This window comes from Ruditapes philippinarum, unplaced genomic scaffold, assembly GCF_026571515.1.
Source record: "Ruditapes philippinarum isolate M1 unplaced genomic scaffold, ASM2657151v2 ctg2600_1_1_1_1, whole genome shotgun sequence".
Taxonomy (NCBI): Eukaryota; Metazoa; Mollusca; class Bivalvia; order Venerida; family Veneridae; genus Ruditapes; species Ruditapes philippinarum.
The window spans coordinates 77970-101181 of record NW_026858484.1 but is presented as its reverse complement, the minus strand read 5'-3'; the positions used below and the strand labels follow the sequence as shown (position 1 = coordinate 101181).

At 34.1% G+C, this 23212-nt stretch overlaps 1 protein-coding gene across 1 annotated transcript; it reads right to left on the bottom strand.

The window, feature by feature from the left end:
• Window positions 1–606: 606 nt before the first annotated feature.
• LOC132753302 (agrin-like) lies at window positions 607–23068 on the bottom strand. The gene is made up of 5 exons (XM_060743754.1): window positions 22950–23068; window positions 8480–8684; window positions 3692–3840; window positions 2628–2757; window positions 607–766 (listed from the first exon to the last, which is right to left on the bottom strand). The coding sequence occupies exons 1-5, from the start codon at window positions 22990–22992 to the stop codon at window positions 694–696; spliced, it is 600 nt and encodes a 199-aa protein (XP_060599737.1). The 5' UTR covers window positions 22993–23068; the 3' UTR covers window positions 607–693.
• Between the last annotated feature and the right edge of the window lie 144 nt (window positions 23069–23212).

Here is a 23212-nt window from a genome sequence, read left to right as displayed (position 1 = left end):
TCTGTGTATTCATACTTTTGTGTTGAAGACTGACGGAAAGGCCCGAAAAGTTGCGATTGCGTTCGTTAGTGACTTGACGTTAGCTAGTTAGTCATTAAATTCGTTGGTTAGTGAGTGAGTGAGTTAGTTGGTTGGTTAGTTGGTAAGTTCGTTCGTTGATTGGTTTGTAAATTTGTAAGTTGGTTAGCTCTTTCGTTCGTTCGTTCGTTAGATAATTCGTACATTCGTTCGTTTGTTTGTTCGTTGGTTGGTTTGGTTGGTTGGTTGGTGAGTGAGTGAGTGAGTGAGTGAGTGAGTGAGTGAGTGAGTGAGTGAGTGAGTGAGTGAGTGAGTGAGTGAGTGAGCGAGCGAGTGAGTGGGTAGTAATGAGTGAGTGAGTGAGTGAGTGAGTGAGTGAGTGAGTGAGTTGGTGAGTGAGTGAGTGAGTGAGTGAGTGAGTGAGTGAGTGAGTGAGTGAGTGAGTGAGTGAGTGAGTGAGTGAGTGAGTGAGTGAGTGAGTGAGTGAGTGAGTGACGAAGTGCAGAGTGAGTGAGTTGGACAGTTAGCACGCTCGATAGTTTGCCAGTAAGTAAGAGAGTTAGTTAGCTCGCTAATTAGATTGTTAGTTAGATTGTAAGATTATATTTTTCCTAGTCAACTTTATTGACAAAATGTATTACAGCTTCATTTCAACCAAGCGAAACTATATCTTGTCTAGCCACAAACACTTGTGTCCGATGCTTTCCTTAATAAAGGATTATCACACTGCCATTTTAGAAGTTCACATCTGTAAAAAATTAATATTGAGAATATGAGTTTAAATAAGAGAAATAAAACAAGAAATCCCCACATTCACGTCAACGTTAATAACTAAATATGGAAAGGCTGAATTAAATTCAAACTCGTGCTTATACCTCTAATCTAATCATGTATCTTAAATTTAGTTCATGAATACTTGACATAAACATAGTATGTATAATAAGAAAGCAAGAACAAGTCGATATAATATGTAAAGTTTAGTTTAGATATTTATATTTTGTTACCATTTATAATTACTGATTACGGATTCAAAAAAAAAGCTTTATAAGCTTCCTACTCAATCAGTAAATTTTATTTTATTTTATGTACTTTATTATGTAAATGTGTGGATTATAAATAAAATATTGTTTAAAATAAAGATATACTGTACTCATCTTTCCGTAAAATACTTTTACTGCTGAAATATATTGAAATCTATGATATTCTTATCGAATTGATCTAATTTGAATAATAATAATAATGCATTAATTTTTAATAACCCTATTATTGGTCCAGTCAATTAGTCAAAATTCCAAGAGAAATATTAACTGTTTTGTGTATCCTACTGAATTTGATAAATGAATTTCTTAATGACAACCATTTGAGCCGCGTCACGACAAAACCAACATAGTGCGTTTGCGATTAGCATAGATCCAGACCAGCCTGCGCATTCGTGCAGTCTGATCAGGATCCATGCTGTTCGCTATCAGTTTCTCTACTTGTAATAGGGTTGGTAAGCGAACAGCATGGATCCTGATCAGACTGCGCGGATGCGCCGGCTGGTCTGGATCCATGCTGGTCACAAACCCATTATGTTGGTTTTCTCGTGACGCGGCTCATTTGTATTTTTAAATGGCGATATCTGCCTAAGAGGCTGCTAGGGGCGTTGATCACTGCCATCAATGAAAGTTCGGTCATGTTATGTTGGCCAACATCTAGGATTTCTGTTTGTTTACTACAAGAATCAGTCCGAGTGCTTTTCAGTTAATCAATATCCCATTAATTGCATATATTCATTTACTTAATTTTTTCAATTTGTGGGTTTTCAAATCAAAATTTATTTCTTACAAAAATAATTAAACTAGGCACTAATGTTGATCACACCCCTAAAAAGCATTTTTAATGGAGTAAATTTTGTATCACGTAATATTGTATGAAGAGATTATACTTTATATTATCAATAAGGCCGGGGAAAAAAGGCCGAAATAACACTTTTTCCTCTTTAACATGATTCTGCTTAAAATAAAAATACAAAAATACAAAAACAAACAAATACTAAAACATTGTTAAACTTTCTTTTTTTACATCAATGTTTTTTCGATGTCGTTTTTGTCATATCGAAAGCTTTTGTTTTGATGCATATTTCATTCTTTTGATTGGAGTAGCATTGAACGAAAAAAATAACCCCAAATGATCTTGAAAATTATAACTTTGGACATTTTTCTACTTAGAGATGACACAAACATATTAAAGGGACTTGATATTTAGTGAATTTTCTTATACATTTTGACAAAAGGAAAAAAGCCACCGACAATGTAAGAATACTTCTTTAATCAACAGACGGCTGAAAAAAAATGTTAAGAATATAGGATAAAAAGCATTTGAGCCGCATCAAGACAAAACCAACATAGTAGGTTTGCGACCAGAATGGATCAAGACCAGTCTGCGCCTCCGCGCAGTCTGATCAGGATCCATGCTGTTCGCTATCAGTTTCTCTACTTGTAATAGGGTTCGAGAGCGAACAGCATGGATCCTAATCAGACTGCGCGGAAGCGCAGGCTGGTCTGGATCCATGCAGGTCGCAAACGCATTACGTTGATTTTGTCATGACGCGGCTCATTTATGTTTACTCGTTTGGATAGTATTTTCCATCGGACCCGCACACGATAGAGAAATCTTGACCACAGTTGATTGACCACACGTTCTTACAAAAGATAGATTTGAGAACATTATCCACTGATACTGTGCTAACATCTGGTCCTAAATAAAAACATAGAATATAAATGTTGATTTGGACAACTTTTAAAGATCCAGACAACTTTTAAAGATCCTGTATTTTTTGTGAATGATATTGTTACTGTGTGTATACCACACTTGCAAAAAATATATATGTATATAATTATGCAAATAAAACAATTTTCAAACATTGAAGAATAAGTAAAATGTGTACTGCAACTATTTGTGCACATTATATTTAATCATAAATTACATGAATTCATTTCTTATTGGAATATTTGACCTAGAATTTATTGAAAATAAAGTTCTAATTATCTCCCTATAATGGCCTTTATTTACATGAAATGTTAAATTGGGTAATATCTTTATAAAAAATGCTTATTGGAACTTAAAATATTGACAAATCTTAATTTGAGCATCATATTTATGAAATAAAACCATGAAAAAATTGTGTTACAGGATCTATAAACATTAGAAAGTAGCCCCATTTTTATTTTTAGCTATCTTCTACAAGCATAAGTATAAATAACTATTCTCTTATTATCTCAAAGTAATAGAATTTAGTAGCGTTGCTTTGTGTAAGTCTATATAACAATAATATGAGGCTATTATAGATTGCTGAGTATCATTATGAATTCAATTTGATGAGTACACAACTGTTAAACCTATATTGGACAGCGCACTTCAAATACAATATAGATCATCTGAAAAGAAACTTTGACTTTGAAAATGAAAAAAATGAAACTAAATGGAGTTCAGTATGCATTTGATACGTAGTTTTGTTTTTCGATTTGGGAAATAAAACTAATCTATTTAAATTGATCAGATTAGATCCAATAATAATGGTTGATATTGGAACATTACATGTCTTTGATGTCATTTTATCAGATGTGAAATAATACAATAGCTTGCACATCATAACGTATTATTTTTAACAAAATAATCTTTCTATACTTACCTCTGCCCGTATTTACAGAGAGTGTAGTTGATTTTGTTGACGCTACAGTACTTGTAGAAGAAGTGCGGCATGGACCATGTGATGCAATGGCGAGTGGGTAGTTGTGCTTGTCAAAACTTTGTAAACATGTAGCATTTGCATACTCGCAACTGGTTGAAATAATAATAATAATAACAATAATAATGATAAAGAAATAATATACAAAATACAAAGCCTAAAAAGCTACTACAACATAATCCTCCATTCATTATATACGTATTAAGACAAAAAGTGTTTCCTTATATTCGAAGGATGGATGAATAACTAATTTTGCAAAAGAGGCGAAGCCTTCTATAGTTTTGGTTGGCTATTTAAAATGCTAAATAATACACAGCTAAAATGGGAACCAACGCTAAAAACCACTTATCTACCGGCCTTTTGTATTTTTCTGATCGCAGATCAGGAAATACAATGCTGACAATCAATCTCTGGCACAGCGCTTCACGACAAACCTTACAACAAGTAGTTCTCAAAACAGCTTAAAACTAGCGATGTAAAAGAAAGAAATGTTTTTATTTTGTTACAAGTATCCAACAAATTACAAAGCATTCAAAGTTTAAAAGTAGCGCTTGCTTATAGAATTGTCGATTAATGCACACTCACAAATTACGCGGATGGATATCATTTTAATCAATGAAAATACTATTTTAGCGATGTCGATTACCAAATACTTCAGAGTATTTACACAAATAAATCTGACTGTCGAGTTGTGAATATATTCATGACGGACTGCTTTGGCGAGAAGATTTTCGCTAAATAATTTACATCAGTTCTAAACAACAGGTTTTTCGTGAACAAAATACCTCGAAATTAATAAGGATTACAAACCCTAAATGGAAATTCTAAATTTATAATTATTTGATTTTATTCAGATTTTCTTCGTCTAACTTCCCCGTGGTGCAGGGGTAACGCGCTCCTTTTACAGTGTGAGAGGTATGCGGTGCAAATCCCAGTCGAAGCAACTTTTTTTTTATATTTCTTTTAAGTGTTTTGTAAGGACGTAGACACGATATGCAAGGTACGGAAGCTTGTATGTACCCCCGCAATGAAGACATGAAGTCGTCTTTCTTGACTTGTAGAACACAACAAGTCGTCAAAATTACGACGACAAGTTTATATATACAATGTCATTTTGACAAAATATATGTCATCATGTCGAGATACGGCATCCCGACTTTCATACATAAATATACTTGTCGGCTTGAAGTAACATGTATGTCGACCTCCATGTTACTTCTAGGCGACAAATATATTAATGTATGAAAGTCGGGATGCTGTATCGCGACATGATGACCTATATTTTGTCGAATGACATGGTATATATAATCTTGTCGTCGTAATTTTGACGACTTGTTGTGTTATATAAGTCGAGGGAGACGACTTCATGTCTTCATAGCGGGGGTACATACAAGCTTCCGTAGCAAGGATAAAGTGTGGCTGTCATAAAAAAGTATGGAACGCTGTGACTGTTTTATGTAATCAATGTTTTTGTTATCTTGTGAAACGATGATATTATTTTGTTGTTTGAGTATGTTAACATGTGCAATCTACATCATGTCTTGTCATGCTAACTTGTCAAATTATTATGATGACATGTGCAGACAACATGCTAACTTGTCAAGGTATTGTGATGACTTGTGCAAACAACATGTTAACTTGTCAAAGTATAATGATGACTTGTGCAAATGACATGGTAACTTGTCAAAATGTAATGATGACTTGTGCAAACGACATGTTAACTTGTCGAATTATTGTGATGACATGTGATGACATGTGCAAACAGAATGTTAACTTGTCAAAGTGTCATGATGACTTGTGCAAGCGACATGTTAACTTGTCAAAGAATAATGATGACTTGTGCAAACGACAGGTTTACTTGTCAAATTATCGTGATGACATGTGAAAACAGCATGTTAACATGTCAAAGTATCATGATGACTTCTGCAAACAGCATGTTAACATGTCAAATTACCATAATGACTTGTGCAGATAACATGTGAACTTGTCAAAGAGTCGTGATGACTTGTGCAGATGACATGTTATCTTGTATCATGCTGACATGTCAAAACGTACTGTTAACTTGTCAAAGTATTATGATAACTTGTGCAATTGCCATACTAACATGTCAAAATTCCATGATGACATGTGCAAACAGCATGTTAACTTGTCGAATTATCGTTATAACATGTGCATACAGCATGTTAACTTGTCAAAGTATCATGATGACTTGTGCAAACGACATATTAACTTATCCAAGTATAATGATGACTTGTGCAAATGCCATGCTAACTTTTCAAACTTTCATGATGACATGTGCAAACAGTATGTTAACTTGTCAAATCATCGTGATAACATGGAAACAACATGCTAACTTGTCCAAGTATCATGGTGACTTGTGAAAGCGACATGTTAACTTGTCAAAATTTCGTGATGACATGTGCTAACAGCATGCTAATTTGTCAATGTATCATGATGACTTGTTTAAATGCCATGTTAACTTGTTTTATTATCATGATGACTTGTGCAAAACACATGTTAACTTGTTAAGGTATTATGAGCATGTCATCACGATAATTCGACAAGTTAACATGCTTTTTGCACATGTCATCATGAAATTTTGACAAGTTAACATGTCGTTTGCACAAGTCGTTTGCACAAGTCACATGATACTGACAAGTTAACATGCTGTTTGAACAAGTCAGTATTGTCTTTAGACAAGATATGATGTAAATTGCACTTGTTTATATGCTTAAATGACAAAATAATATCATCATTTCACAAGATAGCAAAAACATTGATAGCATAAGACAGTCACGGCGTTCCATAAAAAAGTAAATGATTTTTTTTATTCAACTCTAGTCATGCAAAATTCTCTATGTATCAAACCCAAACTGTAATAGTAAAAAATCTAAACGCAGTCGCTGCATCTCGGGTGTCCTGCAAGATGAATTATAGTATATAATCAAAGGGCTGCAAACTCTGTTGTATTTTCTGATCTTTGCTATCTAAATCGTACTGTATATATGTATGTATTTCCCTGTGAAAGTTTATTTTTATATACTATAATTCATCGTTTGATACATACGGAAATTGCATTACTAGAGTTGCATCAAAAATTATTTATGTTCATTTTTTATGACAGCCACACTTTATCCTTGCATATAATCGTGGCTACTTCCTTAAAAAAGACACATACGGAATTTTGCATGACTAGAGTTGCATCAAAGGAACTACTTGTTGTTAGGTTTGTCGTGAAATTCTGTGCCAGAGATTGAATGTCAGCATTGTATTTCCTGATCTGCGTTGACCCGAGGGGCCGGAACACGAACAGGGGTTTACATTTTTCGTTTTTTTCGTGTTTTCGCCGGGTGCCCCCCCAGATCAAATTTACGAAAAAAGTGTCAAAAATTTTCTAATTTCGAAAACTTCCCCGGGCCCGCCCCCGGGGTCCAAAGTACGCAAAAAATTTTTCCACTTTTGTTTTTTTCGTTTTTGGTCGGGCGCCCTGGGGGGGAAAGCCAAAGGACGAAAAGGGAAATTTGATTTTTTTAATGTATGTTTGTTTTTTTCCCCTAACCCCCCGGGGAATTTAAAGTAAAATTTCTTTACCCCCCCTTTGAAAAATCCTTACTTTTTTAACCCGTTAAACTGATCTCTGTAATGATTACGCAATTTTATGTTCAGATGATGATAATATTTGATTAACATTATTTTCTTACTTTGCTGACTCATTTTAATGACATTCTCCTAAAATGAAATGGCAATTTTCGTTTTTTTGTTGTTTTTTGTTTTGTTTTTTTAGCAAACAGAGAACCATAACTCAAAAACTACTAGATAGAATAGGATCATTCTTGGTGGTATCGCCCACTAACTATCTAATCATTCCTGCCAAAATATCAGGGAAATTGGATAAACTGTTCCTACGATATGGCTCCAGACTTCAGTAAATACGTTTATAATTAAGAATTAATAATGATAACAATATTTAGAAAAGCATTAAACCAAAAAAAAAAAAAAAAAAAACAATATCAAAACCTAAATTATCAGGTAAATATCTGTAGACGGTTTCAGAAATTTGTTTTATCCTTGTTATTCTGTTTTCGTGTTGCATTTAGAAATACACTCCATTATGCTAAGAATTAGGATAAACGTTGAGTCCGGTTTTCCTTGTGGTTGTTGTACCCTTCTTACTGTGTAATCACAAATAAAACTAGATTGACTCTAGCGGACATGCTTGAATATCAATACAAGAAAAAACAGATGAATAAATATGTAGCCGAAGCTCATTGTTGTGCCAATTTTTTTATTTTCTTATCATATAAAAGAAAATTCTGGACGATGGAGTCTAACTTTTAGTCGAAGTTATACGTGATCAACTGCATTAGAATTTTGTGTTGTTAGATTTCTGCACTTTTTGATTTTTTCCCCATAGTACGGATATTTTACTTTAAAAATAAACACTACAAATTCAAGCGAATTCAACCATCTTTATCAGCTGTTGCTTTCTGGCAATAAGTACAGTTAAAGTGGATTAGTATTTTGTATGGAAGTCCAAATACTAGTTTGTTTACATTTTGCTACCTTTATAACAACTTATTTGAAATTTATCGCTACTTTTTCAGGCAACAAGCATCTTACATTACATTATAAAATTCAGGTTTGCCCTTTTTTAAGAAGTAAAATTGTATTTATCTCTGAGGCATAATGTGACTTTTACCAAAACAGAAATTAATGTAAGCAAGTACACACTGGTTACGGTACGTTTTCCCGTCTGTTGCACAAATCATCCCGTCGTGTATGAGAATATGATGATTGCAGTCCACATTCTTCAAAGCATGGCACAGATGTGAATCTATTTTGCCTCCGACGATGTATTCTATTGCTTCCTGAACACCACAGTCTGAATGAAGACAGTGTGTGACATGGCCACCACCGCTGCCACCACCAGAACATGCTAAAACAATGAATAGTATTACACAAAATTATCTCCTGGTCTTTATACCTATTTATCTAACCAATTGCAGGACATTAGCAGCAGCCCACACCACAAAGTATAAGTTTTCATAACAAGACATAATAGGGAAGGGTTCCCTAGTTAGATGGAGCGGTGATCTATTGAGTAAGGTATATGACGCTCAACTACGGTATCACGGGTTTGAGCCCTACTCGGGTCACGACCATGTTTCAACATTTAAACTTTTATAAACATGTTTAATTAAACCAGATAGGGTTAGGAGGGCGGTGACTGACTGTAGCTTTTGTTTCGTATTAACGTCTAACTAGTCTAGCGCTTGTCATATCTCCCAGTTCCATTAAAGGTCCATTATGCCTCAGAATTGCTTTTATTTTTATTTCTTAAAAGCTTTTTAATTTTGGTGTATTCTTATAGTATCCAAAAGGTTACTTAATGGGCAATTACCCGAACCATCTTTTTCATCTGTTGCTATCTTGGCAATTAGTACAGTTATAGTGGATTAGTATTTGTATGGAAGCTACTTTCTTCAGGTAACAAGCATCTTACATTCTCATAATACCATCATTTAAACATAATTAAATTCATTTTTGACCTTTCTTAAAAAGTGGTATTGTATTTATTTCGGCATAATGTGTCCTTAAATAAATGGTTGATTAAACAGTTTATATGAAACAAGCAGTTATACATATTCGTATTAAGGCATTATTTGACGACAAAAATATGTTTTGAGAATGAAATATTAAATGCTTAAGAAATCAATTTGATAAGATTGTTGTTGATGTAGAACAAATGAGTCGCGTCATGACAAAACCAACATAGTGTGTTTGCGACCAGCATAGATCCAGACCAGCCTGCGCATCGGCACAGTCTGATCAGAATCCATGATGTTCGCTATCAGTTTCTCTACTTGTAATAGAGTTGGTAAGCGAACAGCATGGATCCTGATCAGACTGCGCGGATGCTGGTCTGGATCCATGCTGGTCGCAAACCCATTATGTTGTTTTTGTCGTGACACGGCTCAAATATGTTATTTACGCTGTTTTGTACAATATGGGCATATTTTTAAACAAAATGATATATATTACTTATGTTGCCTTGGACAGAAGAATCAAATTATATAAGTTTTAACTATGCAGTACTTCTTACTTGTGTGTAAGGAAATATATTTTCAAGTGATCCAGAAGTTTTTCGGATATTCTTTGATCTCACTGAAAGCTTCAATGTTTTCAAATGATCTTTCTATAATAACAATATATTTTTTCTAATGTTGGGAAATAATGAATTCAAATTTTTCATGAGGTTTCTTATTTCCTTCTGTACCAGTATCTAATGTCATGATTTTCAAGAAAACTTTAGCAAAAAGTGTTACAATACTGTGATATTGATCATAGAAATGACACCAGTTATTTTTAGATTATATCGTTTGAGTCAGAAGGATTTAAAACTGCAATATGAGACTGTTTATATAAATATATACATGCGCATGCTTAAGAAGTAGTACAACAGTTCTTGTTAGGAGTTTATCTCGAGTATTAAACTTGTAGTCATAGAACACACTTGTGTCCGTATTTCTCATTTGAGTTATACGTTGTCTACTTGTGATATACTCACATACAAAACCACATAATATTGCATGGTGTCAGAAATATTGCTGAATTCTTTTAACATTGGGTCTATAATAATAAAGTTAACGGTAATTTCAACTAATAAAGAAATCACAATGGATCTTAGTGGCATTCCAACATCAGTAATGAACAGACAAAGCTCAAATTTAATTAAACAGTGGCAAAAATTCAAATTAAACGTTCAGCTTATATTTTCTGAACCACTTCAATCTCAATCATAGGACGAAAAAGTTTCATATTTACTGCAAAGGATTGGTGACGAAGGCAGAAAAGTGTACCAAACATGGGACATAAGTGCAGAAGACTCCAAAAAGCTAAACATCTATTATGTAAAGCTCAAAGATCACGTTCAACCAAAACTTAATCCGATATTTGCAAGGTATTAGTTCATGAACGAAACGCAAGGAAGCACACACAACTCACTTGGCGCTTTTGTGGCGAGGCTAAGAAACAAAGCCGCAGATTTTTAATTTACAGACAAAAATGACAATACCCGTGACAGAATTTTATTTGGTTGTACTAGTTCCAAATACGTGAAAATCTAATAAATGAAGGCAAAATTTACATTAGACAAGGCAATACAAATTGCGCAAAATACGAATATTGCCAAAAAAAAAAGATGGCAAACTATGGGGGCAGCCGCGCTCAACCAATTGATGTTGTTAGGCCCAAAGGTAAAATGGACAAAACAATCAGCAAATGGACCAACTAAGAAGGGAAGGATGCAAATACATAGATCACTAAATGTTTATGAGTGTTGTGGCACGCGACATGAACAGCGAACAAACTTTCCTGCAAAGTGGGCTACATGCTACAAGTGTAACAAACTGAATCTTTTTTCAAAACAGTATAAATCCCAGAAAAATGCTATAAATGTCAATCAAATAGGGGCACAATATGAACCTTGAAGAACAGTTGTGCGAATGCAGTTGGATGGATACCAATCAATACGGTAAAATAATAACTTTACATTTCTCAAAGAACTGTTTGGGTTTAAAATCGAAACTTGTTTTGACCTAAAACAAATGCCCAATTTCATTTAAAAAATTGACCACTGGAAGTGCTTGCAAAACATTTCTGGGCCTAAGCAACCCAATTAAAAGAACTAATTTTTAAGTTTTTCCCTTTGAGGGCCCCTGATTTGCAAAATTAAACCTCATGTTAACAGGTGAAGCACTTTCAATTTCCTGAGAACAGTTCATGTTGACCTGGTTTTTTTTGGAAAATCGGTTCCAATGATTGCAAAGTTTTATGTGAATAGATAGAAATGCATCCCCTCTTCTAAGGCTTAAAAAAAAACGTCGTTGAACCTTGGGCTATTCAAGCTTCCACCTTTTCTTTGGAAACAACTCCCTTTCCCAAATGATAAAAATAAAACTTTTCTGACCCAGAAGGAAAACAGTCATAAATGAATACAATGAAACCTATTTTGGTTGTTGGAACATTATGATTCACTGCAGTTTACATTTCAAGGAAAATGCAGTACCGACTATTAACCCCCACGAAGAATACCTGCTGCTATAAGAGCTACGTGTTAAAATCAGAGCTTGACAAAATGATTAAAGACAATGCTTATCACAAAAATCAAGGAGTCTACTGATTGGATTAAATTCCCTCTTGTCGTTATAGAAAACACCCGAAAATGGGGCATAACGAAATATGCCTTGACCTTTAAACATTAAATGAGAGAATAGGTAGACCGCATTTTCCCATGCCTACTTTAGAAGATATTACATCAAAACTTAACGCGGCATCAATGTTCAATATTCTTGATATAAAGCATGCATATTGGGGCTTACAGCTTGACAAACGTCTATCAATGCTTACTACGTTTAACACGCCATTCAGAAAATAAAGATGACTCGACTTCCGTTTGGTATATCTACTACCGGGAAATTATTTATGCAGAAAATAAACGAAATTTTTGAGCGCGCACAAGAAAAAAAGGGGTTTTAAAATTTAAAAACCCGATAAAATGGCATAAAAAGTACAAGAAGTCCCTTTTTTTCGGTATTAATAAGCAAGAGGGTCAAAAAAACCAGTCCAGTTTTTCCCTGCCCCAAATGCACCACTCCATTAGAGTGGGGATAGCGAAGGAGGGAAAATTTGGGCATTGTCTTATACAATAGAGAGAAATAAGAATCCCTAAAGAAAGCCCAACACGGCAAAATTGAAAATGTTGCAGGCTCGGTTTGATTGGGCCTGTTCATGGACGTACTGTAAAGTGCAATTTACCGATCCATGCCTCCTAGCACCGGCTAAGCAAGAATTCAACATTTACACACTAAAATGGTAAATTTAGATTTTGAAACTCCCAGATATGTTTTCTAGTATGGCTTATATTGAACCCCATTGAAAAGCGACATATGGTCCCCAAGTAAAAAAATGCGTGTGCCCTAAAACGAGAACAATGGGATGGAATAAATAAAATGGAATTTTAAATGGGATCTGAGGTTATGAAGCCTGCGCATATCACAGATATGACGTTAAAAGACAAATCTAAAAAGCAGGCCACATATCCTAAGGGGTGATTCAACAGTATTCAAATGCCGGAATACTGAACCCCCAACAAAAAGATGCCGAATAGAAATAACCAAAATCCACAATCACCAACAGTATGCCGTGCTCTGAACGATTTTTAAGGTCGGAAATAAAACATCCCTGATTGAATGTACGGGCGCGACTTTTAACAGCCCCACACGGCACAAACTGTCGTTATAGCTGTTGCACAGGCTAATGAGCATACACGCTATATTCAAAAAGAATGACAAGTCAACATGTATATTTTTTACATAATAAGTTTTTATTTCATAATTGCACTATGGAAACATGACATATTTATGAATATTATGTGCAGGATACATGCGACTGATCTTATGTCAAAATGATTAATATGTTGTTAGCTCTAAAACGTGTGATATTTATATACATTATAAAATGTCCTTAGGACAGGTTGATATTATATATACTATTCTCAAATGTCAGAGAGGAGAGTTCGACTTTGGTATTCCACTCGTTCACATGTGTGTTTGTATTTGTATATTAAAAGTATGTAACATCCGTGAGTTCTTCCTACGTTATACGACAAAACAACGCTGATGTGGCGATAAAATAGAGAGAAATAAGAATCCCTAAAGAAAGCCCAACACGGCAAAATTGAAAATGTTGCAGGCTCGGTTTAAAACGGCAGACTTATTGCGTATGCGTCGAAAAATGTAACCGAAACTGAAAATGGTTATGCTCAAATAGAGAAGGAGTTATAAGTCATACGGTATGGTTGTACTCATTTTTATCAATACAAGTACGGGAGACATGTGACTGTGCATTCAGGTTACAATCGCCGTAATTATCAAAAAAAAAAAAAAAAAAAAACGTTGCCAGCCGCGCCACCTAAAATGCAGAGAATATTGTTACAATTGCAAAAGTACAACATTACAGTTATCCATGTTCCGGGCAAAAATATCCCGTTCAGCGATTGCTTATCTCGACAATGTATATCAGATTCGCAGACAGAAGTACATGTAGTTAAATGACTTGACAAAACATGTTAACACTGTTCGGTCGAAACACTCCACTTCTTTGTAAAAGTTTGGCAAAAAAATTCAGAAAAAAAAAACTTTTGGAAAAACAAATGGTCATTTTAAAAAAAAACTTCATTTTAAAAAACTTTTAAAAAAAGGTTTTCCCCAGGGGAAAAAGATGCCAATAGATATATCAGTCCGGGAAATATAGGATGAATAAAAAAAAAAAAGGGTTTCTTATTTTTCAAAGGGTTAACGAAAAAATTTTTTTCCAAAAAATAAACCCTCTAAATTTTTTTGGCCAATTTTAACCCCGGAAACAGGGTTTAAACAAAACCCGGTTTGTGGGAAAAAGAAAATTTCTTTTGACCAGGCCGATTAAACAAAGAAACAAAATTTAATTTTTTCCCAAATGTAGACTTACGTTCTCTCGCATCAATTCGATGCAAAAACCCCCTTCTAAAAAGTCACAAATTTTTCTTAAAAAACCGGGGCCCAAAAAGTTGCAAAAACATTTTATCTTTTGCCCGGAAAAATTATTTTGCTAAAAATTATTTATAATTTTCCCTTGAAATGTATTTGCCCATACGGGAGAAATACTTCTTTTCACACATTTCGATACGGTTTTAAAGAGGGTTTCCGGGATGAAAACGGACCGCAATTTTGGGTCGCAAATTTCCCGGGTTTTGGGAAAACCCGGGGGTCAAAATCCATTCTTTTTCCCCCAAATTAAGGGTTAGGTAAAAGGGAAGGGCCCAAAAAGGGTGTGTCAAATTGCTTGGGAAAACCTTAACTATTGGGGTTTTATCTCCAGTTTTAAAATTTTAAGTTAAAAAACCCAAAACCTTTTGGGGCCTTATTTTTCCTTGGACTTGTGAAAAACCCACTACTAATAAGGACTTTCCGGGGCTCCGTACAGACCGGATATTTTACCCTCGAAAATTTCCCTTTTTTAAGGCGGAAAACCAGGCTTGCAAACTAGATATTAGTGCGGTCTCGAACCCCGGTGTTTGATTCTCTTTCTTGTATATGACAAAAGTAATTACTGAAACTAACATTTCAATTTAGCCCTATTTCAAATAATGTAAGAATCGGCGAAACAATCGATATTTTTCTATTTTGTGACCATGATTTCTGCAAGCATCGAGAGGTACTGATGCAACACTGGAGTGAGTCAAATTTGTCATTTTTAGTAACAAACGGTGATTTTACGATAAAGATTTCAGCTGCAAGTATGCGCATTATTTAAACATATTTAAACTATGCTCATTCTTGCGTATATTTTAATCACATAATTTATTGATTTGTTGTCAGTTGTTGATGGGACGAAGGTCAAAGTCTGTAGTTCCAATTTCTGAAAAAAAGGCTTCAACATTTTTACAAATTTGCCGTGTTGGGCTCTCTTTAGGGATTCTGTTTTCACTATTTCAGTCCTATTGGTTAAAACAAAAGTGCAGAAAATCAAGTCAAAACAAAAATATTTTTTTGATAAAAACACAAAAAGTCTAAGTCAAGCAAATGACCCAGTCCGTATTCAGTTTGGTAAAATAGTGGGTACCAGGAAAGGATACTTCAAAGAATGGGGAAAGGTCATACAATCTACAGACACAAAATTGCACAATGTACTGTCGCTATAGAATTTTTTTAATTAAACCCCAAGAAAATCAAGTGACCGATTTTCTCACCAATGCACTTGAAACACCATGCACACAAAATATCAAATTACCTGATAACAGTTTCCCACAAAATAGTAACCCTTCTATTAACTCAAAAATACTGGTCAGTACAACATGTGAACGTCTTGTGAACGTTGCATGTGCCTCGTTGATCTTTATTCTCGTATTTTGTGGTAATTATGTAACACGGTCTGGGAGAATTGTAAAGCCAGGTACTTGCTATCAGAACGATACTTATCAGAAGAAAATTGACTGATGATTATATCTGATAAACGATCATTGTGTAAATAAATAGATTAGTTCATAATGTTATAATTAGTTCTATAATTTCATTTTTATATGAAATAGCTAAAGATAATTTCTAATAAAATGATTGAAAAATATCATTAATTAAAAAAAAAAAAAAAAACACAACATGTTCTTAATGTTTAATGTGTGTTTAATGTGTACAAACTAAATTGTTTTATTAACAGAAGGGAGATGCAATATGAACATGCTTAGAAAGTAGTACAGCAAATCTTTTTAGGAGTTTATCTCCAGCATTAAACTTTTAGTTAAAGAATAACCTTGTGTCTCTTATATCTCATTAGACTTGTGATATACCCACATACTAATAAGGATCTTTCACCGGCTACCAGTACAGACCGGACTATCTAGCTCGAGAGTAACTGTTTATGGCGGTTACGAGGCTCTGTCGAGATTGCGGTAAACATTACCCGAGAGCTAGATATTCGTGTCTGTATCGACAGCCGGTGTTTGATTCTCTTTCTTGCATATGACATATTAATCATAATTAGGAAAAAAGAAATCACGGAAACTTACATTTCAATTTAGCCCTTTTTCTAATAATGTAAGAATCGGCGAAACAATCGATATTTTTCTATTTTGCGACCATGATTTCTGCAAACATCGAGAGGTAATGTATTTTCCCGCGTTTGAGCGTAACGAATTAGCGGGAAAATAATTTCTCCTCATTGGTTAAGAACGGTAACAATTTATGTTACGGTTAGTTGAATCGACATGAGTCGATTTTATCTGTGGGCGGTCATTCAGCGTTAGGACAGCACATGTACAAGTCATATGAAGGTTAAATTTTTAATGCGATGTCGTCGGAGGATAGAAATAGAGACACGCCAGAAAATTCCACTGCGGCGTTTAATGAAATTCTTGACCAAATTCGTGAGCAGAGACAGGAGTTAAATTCTTTGAGGGAAGATGTGCGTGGAAGTAATTTGAGTGTTGCTAACGAAGTGAAAAAGTTGAAAGACAGAGAAATACAGTGGAAAAACAAAGGGAATAAAGTGCAGTACGAATTTAATAGTGATTTGTCGGATACTTGCCAGCAAGTTTCGTGGGCTATAAGTCATCATAAGTTAGAATATGCAGACGAACTTTTGACTGAAGTGGGAGAAAAAGTCAAAAAGAGAAATAAGCTCATACGGATTGCGGATACATCAGAAGGAGGTTGGCAGACTGTACAACAATATGAGAGCAATCCCATTGCATCAGATAGTGATGATGAGTCTAAGATTTCTAAGGCGGAGAATAGGGCCCTACGGAAGAGAAAGCGTACACGTGGGTCAAAATCTTCGAACTTTGTTCCTGTTTATCCTGGTACTTCTCAATCAAGCGCACTCAATCCGAGGAGCATCCATTTCCAACATTGGGATCAGCCGGTACATTTGGAAACTTCCCAGGCCCAGTCTCGGGGCTTGGACGGAATAATTTTCGTGGCTACACAGCATACCAGCGTAAAGGGGCCGGAAGTTGCTTCGCATGTGGCGAGTTCAACCATTGGAGGCGAGACTGTCCGAATATGGCGGGAGGAAGGCTAAAACAACAACAACCCAACTTCCCGAGTAAACAGTGAGACCGTTCATCATGTACAAGAAGATGAGTATATTTCTAGTAACTGTTCAATACACAATAATGTCAATGAACAATTTACAGAAGATTATTTCATATATGAGCAGGGTTCTAAGCATATTCTGGTTAAAAATAGATTGAGGGAACATGTACATTTTTGGAGAGAGATAGGTGCAAGTGAGTTTGTTTTAGATACTATTGTTAATGGGTACAAAATTCCATTTTTCTCCATGCCAGAAAATGTTGTTTTGGAAAATAATATGTCTGCCAAAAAAGAAAAAGTTTTTGTTTTTGAAGCAATTCAAGACTTATTGTTAAGAGGCTTAATTGAAAAATGTGAAAGCTTGCCTGCTGTAGTAAATCCTCTTACTGTTTCAATACAGAGTAATGGTAAAAAGAGGTTGATTTTGGATTTGAGACATGTAAATAAACATCTATGGAAGCAGTCTGTTAAATATGATGATTTGAAAATTGTTTTAAGTTATTATCAAAAGGGGTGTTTTATGTTTAAATTTGACATTCATTCTGCATATCATTTTGTAAATATTTTTCCGGCACACACAACATTTTTGGGGTTTTCATGGGTGGACGAGAATGGCCATAGAAATTACTATAAGTTCTTAGTTATGGCATTCGGTTTGAGGACAGCGCCTTATTTGTTCACAAAATTAACAAGGCCTTTGATTAAAAAATGGCGTGATGAGGGAAAAAGAACATTAATGTTCCTTGATGATGGTTTTGGTTGTGCAGGTACATATGATAAGGCTAGTTCATTAGCAGGGGACATTAAATCAGATTTGATTCTTTCTGGGTTTGTTCCTAAAGTAGAAAAATCATGTTGGGTGCCTGTACAGAAATTAGAGATATTGGGTGCTTGTTTGGATTCAGACAAAAACTGTATTTTTATCCCTGAGAGACGTTTGATTAAGACAATTAATACAGTTGATGATACAGAACATGATTTGCGGGTACACAGAAGGGTACATGAGAAAAAAGTGGCTAGATTTGTGGGACAAATTATTTCAATGTCTATAGTCATTGGTCAAGTTTCACAAATTATGACAAGATACTTGAGTATGGATATCGTGAAGGCACCATCATGGTTTTCATATATCAAGTTAAGTTCCGAAACTAGAGAGCAAATAACATTTTGGAAGCAGAATTTATCCTTTGTTAATTATAAATTTTTAAATGAAAATGTTAGTTTTTCCAAAATTGTTTACAGTGATGCAAGTAATACTTCATTTGCTGGTTATGAAGTTAGTACACTTAATGGGGTAGCACATGATATGTGGTCTGAATCTGAGGCTCTAAAGTCATCATGTTGGAGGGAAATGACTGCAATTTATAGGGTTTTAGTGTCTTTAGTTCATTTATTAAGATACCAGAATGTAAAATGGTTTTCAGATTGTCAGTCTGCATGTATAATTGTTAATAAAGGGTCTATGAAAGCAGAATTACAAAAAATTGCATTCCAAATTTTTACAGTTTGTTTACAGAATTCCATTAATCTAAAAACTTGAATGGATTCCTAGGGAATTAAATGAAAAGGCTGATTATTTGTCAAAAATAGTAGACTGGGATGACTGGGGAGTTTCCAAAGGAATAATGGATATTGTGACAGAAAAATGGGGGCAGTTGGAAATAGACTGGTTTGCATCTAGTTATCATGCAAAATTACCTAGATATTTTTCTAGATTTTGGAATGAAACATGCATAGGGGTAGATGCTTTTACCGAAAATTGGGGAGCTTATTATGGGTTTTTTGTGCCTCCGATAAGTATTCTTTGTAAAGTGCTGAGAAAAATGGAATTTGATAAAGCAAGAGGTGTACTTATTATACCTTTATGGAGATCAGCTAGTTATTGGCCCTTGTTATGACAAGGGAACAAATTTATTGATAATATTGTGGATGTCATTGAGTTGCCAACTCAGAAAGAGTATTATGTTATTATGTTCCCTGCAGAAATGGGAGCGGTATTTTTGGGAATGAACATTTGAAGTTCAAAATGTTGGCTCTAAGAGTACAATATTGAAATTATGCTCAGATAAGCACTGACTAGTTAAATATATAAGTGCAGATAAGTTGATTCTGGTATTCTATCAGTTGGTGTTTAAAATTATTTTATACAGAGGAGTTATGCCTGTATAATGTTTGATATTTAAGTTGAAAGTTAAATTTAAATATATATAAACTTTCATATAAGTGTATGATATAGTTGTTTGATATTGATGAATGTGACAGAAGAGTCTATGCCTGTCAATTAGAGTATAGCGGAGGAGGTTATGCCCGTTGAAGAAATATGCATTTATTAGTATATTGAATATTTGTAATGTTTTTACAATATATTCTAATAGATTGTTTTTTATAAATCTTTTTCTTCAGTTGTATAAAGATGATATTAAGGAGTTGCCGCCAGTTTTGGTTAAGAAGGCCAGTTTGATCCCAGAAGTGTTGCAGAATGCAAGGGCAGATTCTACCACTAAAGCATACAATAATGGTTTCCTGCGTTGGAAGAATTGGGCTCTAACTAATTCATTAGAGGACAAAGACGTTTTACCAGCAAAACCTTTTCATTTTGCTATATACTTGTGTTCTTTAATTCAGTCGGCTAATACAGTTTGTCCTGTGTCCAAAGCTTTTTATAGTGTTAAGTTTATTCATGAAATTTACGGTAAAATTTCTCCAACTGAGTCTTTTCTAGTTAAAAATATTTTAGAAGCCGCAAAAAGGAAGTTAGCTAAATCTACTATAAAGAAAGAACCAATTACTGCTGAAATTTTAGAAAAAATGTATGAAAATTTATATGAAGTAGGAAATATTAAGAATCAAAGGATTATCTGTGCATGCTTATTAGCTTTTGCAGGTTTTATGAGAAGTAGTGAACTTTTAAATATCAAAAGGTCAGATATTGTTTTTGATATAGATTTTTTGAGTATTTTCATAGAATCAAGTAAAACTGATCAGTATAGGGATGGTGCATGGTTGGTAATTGCTAAAACTGGTACAAAATTATGTCCAGTGGTTAATTTGCAGAAATTTTTGTCATGGGCTAAGATAAGTGATAACTCGGAAATGTTTATTTTTTGTCGTTTGTTAAAAACTGCAAAAGGCTATCAGCTACGAAATCCCGAAAAACATATATCGTATACTACATTGAGGGAGTTATTTTTTGAAGCTTTTAAAAAACATGTAAAAGACATACATAATTATGGTTTACATAGTTTAAGGTCAGGGGGGGGGCAACTGCAGCAGCTAATTGTGGCATTAGAGATAGACTGTTCAAGAGGCATGGCCGATGGGTTAGTGAGAAGGCCAAAGATGGCTATATAAAAGATACCTTATATGAAAGGTTAGAAGTATCTAAGAATTTGGGTTTGTAATTTAACGGAGGAGGGTATGCCCGTTAGATTGATCAGTTTTATTTTGACAGATGAGTTTATGCCTGTCTAATGCATAAGAGGCGGATGGGTGGATTTGATTAAGATGTGTAAGCACACATAAGTATGTTATGTTTAATATGTTTGAGTATTTTAAAATCTGTTATGATACATAAGCATATGTTTTGAAAAATTATAATTTGTGAAGAAATATAATTTGTAATGTATGCATATTACTTTAGTCAGTGTGAGCATTTAATTTAGGGCCCGTTCTTTTGATTCAGCATACCTAAACGCTTGCAACAAATTAAACTATGTTAATTAGTTGGTTTTATGTTGTGATTTTCTTTATTTGATACAAAAATGGTACACATAGATATAATCTATATCTTTGTGTTTGTGATGCATTTTGTTCGTAGGGGTACGTTATGGGTAAAGTAGGGGAAATGTATTTTCCCGCGTTTGAGCGTAACGAATTAGCGGGAAAATAATTTCTCCTCATTGGTTAAGAACGATAACAATTTATGTTACGGTTAGTTGAATCGACATGAGTCGATTTTATCTGTGGGCGGTCATTCAGCGTTAGGACAGCACATGTACAACATATGAAGGCTATTTTTTTTAAATTTAATTAATGGGTTGAATGCTAAGAATGTTAGTATGTTCACACTGACTAAGATAATGGCTTATATATAAGGGTACAAAGTATTATGTGGTGTTGATAAAATTATTGTCTTTCGAAAGGACAATGCTATACTTTTAATGTATTAAATAAGTTTGTTTGAATATTGAACGGTGCATTATTGAATGAATCAGAATGAGTTTGTTTTTCATACTTAATATTGAATTGTATACTGTAATGTATTTGATAATTCATTCATGGATAAAGGATTGTGGGTAATGGAACTTTGAAATAGTGATACATGTTTATAAAGTGTATGAGACAGTAACATTTTATTCAGGACAATCATTTTGTGGAGTTATGAAATGAGACATTAAGTGATGATGTTTTGAATAGATTAATTTTGAGGAGTAATGAAATAAGACATTTAGTGATGATGTTTTGAATGATTTTATGAATGAGTTGTATTAATTGTGCATACCTAAACGCTTGCAACAAATTAAACCTAAACGCTTGCAACAAATTAAACTATGTTAAATAGTTGGTTTTATGTTGTGATTTTCTTTATTTGATACAAAAATGGTACACATAGATATAATCTATATCTTTGTGTTTGTGATGCATTTTGTTCGTAGGGGTACGTTATGGGTAAAGTAGGGGAACTGATGCAACAGTGAGTCAAATTTGTCATTTTAGTAACATACGGTGATTTAACGACAAAGATTTCAGCTGCCAGTACGCGCATTATTTAAACATAGTACTATGCTCATTTTTGTGTATATTTTAATCACAGAAATTTATTGATTTTCATGAAATTCTTACTGAATATGTCTTATTTAAATTAAAGAATGAATAAGCTATGTATGGGAAGCTGCGTTCCCGATTACAGGCCGAGTAAGGTTGACCTTTTCTTTAAAAAACTGCCAGTTTTTCAATGACACTGTATATCCATATTGTGACCGCCTGGAGTGACTGTATGAAGAATTTTAAACAAAACATATCAACTTCGTTGTGAAGTCAAAAAATGTACAATGTATATTTTTATATTTACAAAGAGACTGTGTAGCAGTTAGCAATATTTTCTAATATCAAATTTGAGCAAAGTGTATATTTAAAACACAATTTACCAAAGGGAGCTGGACAGTTTCCTTGTATGAAAATCATTCGATGTCCCTGTTGGGATTCGAATCTATGACACTAAGGGGCAAATAATTAAATGATCTGAAGTCACCTACTTTGCTCTGAAATCCAACTACCCCCCTAATATCCCAACTCCCGTACATACACACACTCATTGGTTTGGAACCTACTGTACCACTAGTATTATTAGTAACATTCACAATTTCAAAAGATTATCGTGACTATTATTATTATTATTTTATAATCATTTATTGTCTTATATTTTAGTTGAACTTTGTACAATACCATATTACTTTTGGAAAAGTTCCATCATGACATCTTAGAAAATGATGTCATAACTGTGGCTTGGTTCTGGGTCATTCGAAAATAAAGTAAAATTATATGTATATTTTAGAACATAAACGGGAACCTACCTGATATCATTAATATGTGGAATAAAATACACGAAATATCCATGCTAATGTTTATTTTCTAGTAAAATTATATTTTAAAGATTGTCTGACCAAGTTTTGTCTGTAAAATGACTTTTTTTCTGGTATAAAGATAATAAAAGACTGACCCAGTTTCAATGGAGTAAATTTAGTTCAATTATCATGGTCACATACGTATACGCGCTTCGAGTATAATATAGATCTGAAAAGGAATTTTAGGACTTTGAAAATGAATAAAAGAAGCT

Coding starts and splice junctions, on each gene's coding strand:
- LOC132753302 (XM_060743754.1), bottom strand. CDS start 22,992: ATGGATATTTCGTGTATTTTATTCCACATATTAATGATATCAG. Junction 3,841..8,479: donor GGGAAAACGTACCGTAACCA/GTGTGTACTTGC, acceptor TATTTCAACCAG/TTGCGAGTATGCAAATGCTA. Junction 2,758..3,691: donor CTCTGTAAATACGGGCAGAG/GTAAGTATAGAA, acceptor GTTTTTATTTAG/GACCAGATGTTAGCACAGTA.